Source organism: Rhopalosiphum maidis, chromosome 2 (genome assembly GCF_003676215.2).
Source record: "Rhopalosiphum maidis isolate BTI-1 chromosome 2, ASM367621v3, whole genome shotgun sequence".
Taxonomy (NCBI): domain Eukaryota; kingdom Metazoa; phylum Arthropoda; class Insecta; order Hemiptera; family Aphididae; genus Rhopalosiphum; species Rhopalosiphum maidis.
In genome coordinates, this window is record NC_040878.1 from 44,423,060 (window position 1) to 44,434,082 (window position 11,023).

At 33.8% G+C, this 11,023-nt stretch overlaps 1 protein-coding gene across 1 annotated transcript; it reads left to right on the forward strand.

Annotated features, from left to right (window-relative positions):
* The first annotated feature begins 3,159 nt into the window (after positions 1-3,159).
* LOC113552772 (homeobox protein DLX-2-like) lies at positions 3,160-10,086 on the forward strand. Its single transcript, XM_026955692.1, is given in 5 exon segments — positions 3,160-3,298; positions 4,964-5,353; positions 6,934-7,257; positions 8,836-9,118; positions 9,120-10,086. Coding segments are annotated over 5 exon segments (1,248 nt in total). The 5' UTR covers positions 3,160-3,246; the 3' UTR covers positions 9,319-10,086.
* The last annotated feature ends 937 nt before the right edge of the window (positions 10,087-11,023 follow it).

The window sequence follows — 11,023 nt, forward strand, 5'->3', positions numbered from 1 at the left end:
AATACTATTAAACCATTTAAACTATGGATTTGATTTGAACGAAATTTAATCAGTCTATAGCTATTAATTTTTATTAAATTATAATAATAATTATGAACCATGAACAGCGTTTTTCAATTATATATGATAAACATCGTGTAAAAAATGTAATGTGTTTATACATCGATATGGTTACTTTGCAGATATTTTAAATGTCACACGCAATTAATCAAAACGCGTGTAACCGTAATTGTTGATTACACTCTGAACATATTTAGAAGGTTTCTCTTAAAAATAAAAGTATAAAGTCCAAAGTTATGGAACTATAATATTATTATGACGAAAAAATTATTAGAAATTCTTAGCATTTAGCAACATATCATGAACAAACATTTGAACTATTTCGTGTATAATTTGTTGTTAGTAGTAGTATACATGTTGCTTTCGTGTTGTTTATGTACTATTTGAAATAATGTTGTGTTATCTGAATCCATAGACCATTCGTCAGATAAGACATATTATTATATTCAAAACACTGCAGTAACAATAATAAACAATTTTCGAGTTACCCCATGTATCATTTCGTATTTAATAACTAAAGACAAAAAACGTATTTTGTACGTTTTTGATTGAAAATCAAAACACAGATTTATTATAATATACCGCAATTAGATTAGTAGCTGCTACTATAAATAATATACGTTTTAAACATTTTAGTACATTGTACAACGATAAGTTGTAAATTATACCTATATATAGCAACATAGCGTAAGTACACTTTATCCACAATTCAACATTGCTCGTCGTCGATTCGGTCAATTCGACTAATGTGCAATCAATCAAATAAATTGTATATTTTGGTTTTAATGATGGATATTTTAATTAATTAATATGACGATGTCATACATCGTTTTTCGTCGCATTGTGTTTACGCAATCAAATTAAAAATGACCAGAAAAAAAATGTAATTAGTCGTTTGAGTTTTGTACGATCAATATTCAATGCTATATATGTATACATATAATAAACTATTCACAAATATTATTTTTGTTGTTATTATTTGTGATATAATATAGCGAAGGAAACGAAAAATAATATAAAATGTTTACAAGTCCATCATCGTCGGCCTTGGCTTAGGCTAAAGATATCCATTCCCGGGGTGACATAAGCCATATCGTATCGTTGAGTATTTTTGATACTTTTCGTATATGTACAATTTTTCTCTCATCTCCCTTCCAATACATACATATACATTATACATATTCCTTACCCTCCTCCCAACCCACCTTTCTACCCATCCCCCTGCTATAAAATTATTATGATAGCTCGTTGTCGCACTTGACTCATCGCCTGCCTGCCATCTTCTCTACATAATATAATACAATATACCTGTATAATGCTATATAGTCCGTGCGCTACGCAAGGTCGATGGTTAATGATGTTAGATTATCAATTACACGCACTACCGTGTTACACACACACACACACTCACACCAACACACCGACACGCACACTCAATCCAGACTGGTCTCTGATACGGTTTTCGAAGAATGATGTTTTCAACGAAAACACGAGAGCTAAGCTGACAAAAACAAAACACAATATACGCGATACGAAATTAATATTATAATGTAACAACAAAATTACAAAATAAAATAAAAAACAGGCGTCGTTGTCCGATACTGTGCGGCGGCGGTCGCGTGTCAAAATAATAATATATATTATTATATAGGTATACACCACTACACACGATATGCCTAATATAACCACGTGCATATACATACCGTCGTCATATTAATGTAGAATGTACATACACACTCGAAGAGAGGACGCCAACGCCGGTTTATCGTCATCATCATTGTCGACGCATATATACATACGACGTTTTCGATAGCAACAGAAGAAGTCAGAATGATGACGATATTATAAGTAGTTAAATATATCAATATATCGTCGCGACGCCAGACTAAAATTTATACACGGCGACGGGGTGCGAAACGAAAACGGAAAACTTTAACGGTGGTGCACGACAGTCACCATACGAGTGCACGTCCTATAGCGCGGAAAGATTCGCTACAGGAATAACGTGTCGACCGTTACGTCTTACAACGATAGCGTTTGAAATGTAGTTTAGCACAAATCGATTATTTTTACACGATGACTTAATCAATATTATATATTTTACCTAGCCATAAGTAAGTATATACCTACCTATCAGTCGACAATCGACACACTATAAACTGCGTCCCAGTACTCGTGTTCACTAATTTTCGTTGATGAAGCGACTATCCTTAAAAATGTCCTATGTTACCAACCACTACGTCCATACATGTATATAAGTAATACCTGATACCTATCTAAAAATAAATCTAAATATTATATTTTTATGCGTTTTAAATGATTGAATGCCTGAGTCAGTAGTTTTATTTTTTCGTTTCAATTGCTCATTTACCTATATATATATATAAGGTTAGACGCAAATCAGTTTTAGAAGAAAAAACGGTTAACTTGGTTTATACTTCAATAATTAAACACTTTCAACATAATGTATATTGCTTATTAATACGTATATTTTAGATTCGATAAAAAGTGTAAAAAGTTAAAATTGATTTTCGTTTCATATTTATTTGTGACAGTAATAAGGTTTATTATGGAATGATTTTTGATAATTTTGATTTGACGATTACCTATAGTTTTAAAATTATAGGTATTAGATACGTTGGCGATTATAGAATATTAAATTTACTAAACAAACAATTCTGATGTTGACAACCAAACCGTCAAATATTGTACAGTATGTCTACATCAATGTTTATTCAATATAAGAAATGTAATTATTATAATTAAAAGTGTTGTAAAGGATATAGTAATAGTCTGGTTGGTATCGATAAAGGTCCACTACAACTACCACAAGATTTGATCAAGTTATGAATATATGAGAATAATATGCACATGGAATATATACACTATACAAGTATACGTTTATGAAACAGGACGGACGTGTAGTACTACCAATATTGACGATCGATGCACGACCAATAGAAATGGTCAACGGCGATAGTCCTCCCCCCCAACCAACGCCGCCCGGTGCAGCGTCGCTGCGATCCTCGAGTAGCGCGTGGACACTAGACACCGCGACATCGTCACTCGTCAGTCTACAGGACACTCCGCCGACGCTAAGACATCGTCATCCTAGTTAGACTTCTGAATCTACTTCGATTACTTTTACCATAACGACTTCAACAGCAACAACAATACACTTTTGCCATGGACATGAATTTCGGTACATTGTTGGACTTGGATCGTGTTCAACACGGCGGTAAGCAAATCACAATTTATCGTCCATATAATTTTAGTATTGTATTGATTTGTAAACAATTTTGGAATTTTTTTTTTTCAAAAAATTAAGCTTCTATTACGCGGGTGACGGGTGACGTATTGTGTAGCTAATGTAACTGATCTTATAGTCGACATGCTTGATAATTAAACAATAAGTGTTGTTTTATCATAAATTATTTTATTAAGTGATGGATTTAAGGTCAGACAAAATAGGTGGCCGCTTAGAACATCAAATTATAGAGGGCAGGGATTTTGTATTAATTTTATTTTAAATTATTGAATATTGTACCTATAGATTTTTAGTATTTTTACCTTTTTTGTCGATAATCATTCAATAAATACCTATGGTATTGATAACTTAATTTCGCGATTAAACCTAGAACGTTTTATGTATAATAAAAACCCTATAAGCATTAATAACTATTAATTTTTTATGCATATGCTTGGTAGATAATAAAAAAAAAAACATTCTAAAAAATAAAAACTCGTGGAAAGAAAAACAGTTACCGAGGAGCAGTAATAGAAATATCTGTTTATATTTTTGTTCCATAACATTCTAATATTAACTATTAAGTCACTATTTTTTGACATCGACGCGAGTGTAAAAACCGTCCACGAACACATCGTACTCGTAGGGGTTAACCACGTTAATATTACGAATATGGCCAGGGCCAGATACACATTTCGGAACTGTTTCACTATACTGAGTTATTTTTTTATTTCTTCCTCTTCTTCTCAAAAGTCATAATTAATTTGATAAGAAATACAGAATTAAACAGGCAAAACTAATTCCACAAAGAAATTGTACAATATTACTTATCAACTTATTAATAAAATTTCAATAAATAATTACAATCACTAAATACGAGTAGTAAAAGACAATTGCTAACGATTTGAAAATAACTTCGGATAATGATTAATTTAGGGCCGGAAGTTAATACATTAAAAATTAGTGAAATATGCATACATTTATCATTTATGCACTGTGTGCCATTGCATTTTTTTTTACATTTTTTAAAAACAAAAAAAAACCTTTTGAATATTAAATTTTTATTTCAATTTCGTTTACTTTTACTTAATTAAACGTATTACTTTATCCTACATTTAAAAAATTATAAAATAATATAAATTATTAAACGAATAATTGATTGTATTAATATTATTATTAAAAATACAAAAAACATGAAATTTTAACCAAAGTTAAAAACTAAAAAGAGCCCCCTAGCCCCCTTAAATATACTTCTCTTTTAAAAGTGTTTGTGAGTTGGGGAGGGGGGGGGGTAACGTCACTGTCAGGGTAGGTACCTATATGTGTAGACTCATTCGCGTACCACCTCCTATTACCTACGTAATCGACAAAATCGTCCGTTCCCCCTCTCTGGGAATGCGCGATCAAAGTAGCGATTAAAATATTAATAAGTAGTATCAAAGTAAGTAATATAACAGTAATAATAATCACTATCGTTGTCGTCATGCTTTCGCGAACATTTCTATCGGCAATAATAACAATATAATAATTACGATGATAGGCGATAAATGATAATAATAATAATAATAATAATAATATTATAACGTGAACACGTGAATTTTCAAGATAAGTTTTGCGCTAAATTTAAACGGGATTTCGTGTATTGTGCTTATCCAGACTTGGAGCCCGCCGCCACCGCCGCCGGATCGTCGATCACGGTGATCGTGTCGTCGAGCAACAACAACAGCAGCAACAGCAGCACCAGCAGCAGCCGCAGTACGCCGTCAAGCTTTCCGCCGGTCACTGACTACCGCCATCAGCACCGCCGCCAACAGCAGCAGCACGTCCATCCCGGCGCCGTAGACGTCCACCGTCACCAACGCGACCGCGACGACCGCCACGACGGCGTGGACAACATGCACGCGACCCAATTATCCTCGTCGGCCGTAAACGGATACGACAACATGATGATCGCGGGATACAACAATTACTGCAGCAGCGCCGCCGCCACGTACGATCCGTACAACGGCTACACGCAAACGTTCGCCCCGCTGCCGCCATACGACGGTAAGTGTTTTTGTCGTTTCCACGTGCCGTAGTATGTAGTATTTGATTTTATAGCGCGCGCCGCCGCCTTTTCGGGAATTCGATCGTTACCCGTACGAGTGATTCGCACAAATCGTTCAAAGGCCGCCGGACCGTCGTCGTTAGCGCACATCGTTTTAAAACCACCATTGAATAACGGCCGCGCGTCGTCCGTCGAATTCACCAAAAATATAATCTATATAAACGATATTTTCGTACTTCCGAGAGCCCCCGCAACAACCACTTGCTCAAACCGGCGGCTGTTTTGTTTTAGTTACGTGTCCTTGTAATAATATCTCTACCGTCCAGTTTACAAGAAATCGTAGTATTATTTCTATTATTTCATATTGTATAATATTTTCGAACGCTCTTATAATAATATCATAAATGTGATTTATTTATTTTTTAAACCCACAATTACACGTGTACCTACGTACGGTTCACGGTCAATGACCGGCATTTTTCTACTCGTAAATCGAATGCTTAATACAGGACCGAAATAAAATGTTTATAAATACCTACCTGCGAACGGCATTGAATCGATTCGTATATTTATATATTAAAAATAATAACGAGCGGTGCACCTATTAATTATTATTATTATTGTTCAATATCGTTGTCAACAAGTTGGGCGGCTCGAATTCATTGTACGTACACGAGGCCCGCAGTTCTCGTTTCCTCTCCGTCTATAATAATTTTACACTTCTACTCGGCAATGTTATTTGATTTTTGCATTTTATCGTAAAACATAGTGCAAAAAACGAGCGTTACTCTGTACTTAAAAATGTATTGTTGCTATGCTACTGTACCGGTCCCTCCCGAATTCGAAAACTGCATTATGAATTATGATAAAAGTATAAGCAATATAAAAATATTACATCTTATATTTGTTTTCGTTTCCCTGGTTGTACGTCGCTAGTTATTGTCTAATAACTGGGATATTTGATACATTTTGAAAATTTACAATCCACGTTTTATTGATTTGAAAGATTGATTTTTAAATTTCAAAGTCATAATCATGCCACACACCTAACCTTGTTTTCAAATGACAATTAATATTTTATAATTGAGATTATTTCCATTGAAAATAAATATTGACAATTATCAAAATATTATTATCATATTATTATATATATTATGTTCGTGTATAAAACAATAGAGTATCGTCCAAGTACAACTATTACTTCATGAGATACCTAAAACGTTAATATATAATAATATAATATATTATGATTATGATAACATCACATTACGTTTAATACATAGGTTCCCAAACTGTGAAGCGCCTTAGGGAGTAGTAATCACTATACAATAATAATATAGTACTATGCACTAATGAAAAATTGTTGTTTCAGTAATCTTTTTGATATTAATTTAAATATAAAATAAAAATGTATTCAAAGGAAGCGCAATTATTTTTTTATTTTTGGGAATACGTGAACCAAAAAAATTTGGGAACCGCTGGTTTAGTGTTTAAATGTTCGACTTTTGGTATTTTAATAGTATAATATTTGTAATATTGTAAATAATTTTGTATTAATAATAGTCATATCTTTCGACAGACATTCGTAACTCAGCTCCACTGTTGCCCCTCTTACACCCACAGCAGCACATGCCACAGCAACACGGTCCCGCGTTACTCGGTAGCGACGAGATGCAGACCGGCACGGTCAGCGTGCAGCGCAAACGGGAGAAGCAGAAGCGCCAGCGGACCGCTTACTCGAGCGAGCAACTGATGCACTTGGAGGAGTCGTTCACGGCCAACCAGTACTTGAACAGAGCCAGGCGCATCGATTTGGCTCGGACTCTACGGCTTACGGAGAGGCAGATTAAAATTTGGTTTCAAAATAGGCGCATGAAAGAGAAGAAGTCCAAAAGGGATTCCAGTTAGTATTTTGTTATTGTATATAATATATAACCATGAGCGCGTGGGTAGGTTTTCCGGTGGGCAAAACAAACCTGATGACATTAGCGAAGTTCTTTTTTTTCGTTTTCGATTTTAAAACGAACAATATTCTATTCTAAGCGATAGTGTTTAAGTCGTTTCTCAATCAATATGTTTTATTTCTATTGAATTGTTCAACCTACGAGTAGCTCCGAAAAAAGGCCATTAATACTTTGTAGGAGAACCGATACTGAGAACGCATGCCTTCTCCTCCCACGTGACCAAAAATAGCACAGTTGACTGAGTGTCATTTTCTCAAATCATTATCATATAGAATCATATAAATTTATAATTATATTATGTATATTATAATATATTATTGTTGTAAGCACTTGTAACAAACGCGTTCGATAATATTTTCTGCAGTTAATAAATTATAATAACAGATAGTCGGGTTGTTGGCGTGTTTTCCATACACTTCCACCAATATAGAAATAATTGGTTGCGAGCTAAATGTATGATCGAATTCTGAGAAGATCCGCCCGCGTTCTGACTATCGTAACTGTGTACTTCTAATTATAACAACGGTATACATAATAGTAAAATATAATATTAATAATATTATCGTCTTACACGTGTCGTTTTCCCGTATTATAAATTTATAACCGAGGTGGATAATATTATACCAGTTCGAGAAATATTTGTTTTCCTACCGACTTCTCCGAGAATAATTGTAACCAATTTCGTTCCGGGGCCAGCCAACGTCAAATGAAAATGTGTGAAAAGAACCTTCGAGGAGGAGGGGGGAAATTAAATTTTTTTTCAAATATAAAATTTAAAAAGATAAAAATTCTTATTATAGTTTGCTTGATTTACAAATCACCATTTTTGTGCATAAATTATGTGTTGATACCATTGGCGAGTTTAAACTTATTTCTCAACATATTTTCGTTTTTCCCTTGATAAGAAAAAAAATCGAAAAACTAGTTTGAATTTATTTTAATTTGTAGATTTGACCACAGTGTCCAGACATGTAAACTCACCTATCATTAATACATTATTGTTACTGTTATTTTAACATTACCTGTTATGTTAATAGACGGAAGATAAAAAACAATAAGATAATAATTTGTTGCTGATAAAATAATGAATAATATTTCTTTAATAAATAGTAATAATGAACGGGAATTGAGGCGTTTTAGTAGGTAGTTTTATAGTTAAATGATCAACGTGTCTGTTATTCGTCGTAATTTTAAAATGTATGATTTAATATTTTAATTTATAATTTCCACTCAATATTATATACTTTATCGCGTAAAACCCTCAAAATTCGATCTCGTCTTACGGGTGCTGGGTTGCGGGATTCATTACTTTTGACAAATTTCAACCCTGCAGTGTAGTATATCGTACATCATACTCGATTCGATGTATTATTTTTGTGCTCGCCAACTTGCCAACACGCCTCACAATGAACACTATACTCATCGTATAGACTCGACCTGTGCACTTCATACCAAATAGGTTACCTATATAACTGCGACAATACAATATAATAATATATTCTCTCGTGTCCCCGTAGGCCAAGTGGAATCGACCAGCGGCGGAGTGACGGCCATGACGCCGGTGACCTTGGCTGCGATCAGCGGTCCGCCGGCGGCGGTGCCGGTAACCGTGGCCGGTTGTGGTTACGGCGCCGGTCATTACGCCGCGGACAACGGCTGCTCGTCGCCGACCGTCAACATGGCGATGAAGTACAGCCCGTCGAGCACGTACTCGACGCCGTCGCCGCCTGGCGTCGCACAGCACCATCACCAGCACCATCAGCTCGTCGAACATCAGCGCCCGGGACCGTCGGGCACAGCTGCACCACTTTTCATCGTATGCGGCCAACATGTACAACGGAGTAGGAGCAGGAGGAGGCTCTTGCACGATGCCGCCCACGTACGAGGAAACCGTCAACGGACAGCACCAGTCCGTGCCGCTGCCGCCGCAAGTGCACCTGCACTGGTATCCGACCTCGGTCATAGCGTCTCATGACTCGACCGCCGACGGGTTGCAGTGACTCGTTAAGCTTTTGACGGCGACGACCGCGGACAGTGGGAAGGGAGTGCCGGGAGAGGGTCCGCCTCGTGCTTCCGATGCGATCTCAGTCCGGAATCGAATCGGAAGCTCGTCGCACCTTACCAACGGTTTTATATTTTTTTTTCGCTTTACATTTTATTATTTTCATTTCAATTTTGTTTTCCTATATATTAATATCTTAATTCCCGATGTTGGCCGTCTGGACGACGACACGCTCGTGGGTTTTTAAACGTCATAGTTGGAACTGATTATTTTTATTTTTTCATTATTATTTTTAGGTATACTATTTTTGTTTTCCCCGTTACAATTATACTTTATACATAAATTATATACTACACGATATACCTATATATACTCTACGTTGAAATCTAAAAACTACTCAATATAATCTTTACCTATTATATTATACTACTATTATTATTATTATATATTATATCATTACACTAGCACAAAATTATTCTAAGCACGCTTACATATTATACTATATAGCACGCGAACTATAATGTTATAATCTTCGAAATGAAAAGGAAAAATGAAAAAAATAACAATAACACCATTAAATATATATATATATATATCATAACACAACTATATTATATTTATATTTTTATTATAGTCCAGACTGTTTAACTTACTGAACTAACCTATAACTATGCCGATTTTTGTACTCAACATATTTTTAATCACCAAGTAAATATCATCATATTATTATATAGGTATATATTGTTTTATTACTATAACTAATATTAATTATATTATTATCATTATTTTGTAAAAAAAAAACAAAAACAATGGGATACGTTCAAATTGTTTTTTTTTTATTATTATATATTACTGTTACAACGACCACTCGCGAGTTATGCAATTTTGACAATTTTAGTTATTACATCGAAAATGAACGGGTTAAAAACGTTTCGTCTGAGCAATTGTTTCCGATACGTTTTTTTTTCATAAAAATTTAGCATTTTTCAATCATACCAACAATATTATATATTGAACTTTTACTTTATTTTATTTACAACAATCGTACTTTTTATACTTTTTTTACTGTATAGATCATCATTACAATGTTGTGTGTATACATTATACACTCATCAACAGTTTATAAAAGGGACAATTAAATTTAAAATATTTTAATGTTTTTATATATTATAGGAAATAAACTTTTTGTATTCTTTTTCTTTATTTATCTTATTCATATTTTTGTTATGTTGATTGGCAATTTCTATAAAGAAGGATTAATAGAAAACATATACTCGTAGTGTGTCATTCGTTCTTTCCTACATATATTTAAGACTATTATTATAAAAATATATCTATAATTATTAATTTTGTAAATGTATATATTTCAACAACAATAAAAGCTTACAGGTTTACATGAGTAGTTTATTTTATTTTTTATTGTTTTATTATGTTCTAAGTGTCTAAGGCTTAGATATTTAGTAAAATATGGGAAATACGTGTATATTATTTTTGTATTTTATACTTGTATTGAATCCAAAGAAATATATATTTTTAATTCGTTTGGTATTAAGTATTTAGGTAAATCGTGTGAGAGAAGGAGGATAATACAATTAAAACCTAAACCAAATAAATAAATGTTTAATACATTTTGATAATCAGTTATTGTTGATAGGTACATTATACTTTTGAAAATTAAATTAAAATGTTTTGTTTTTAGAAAA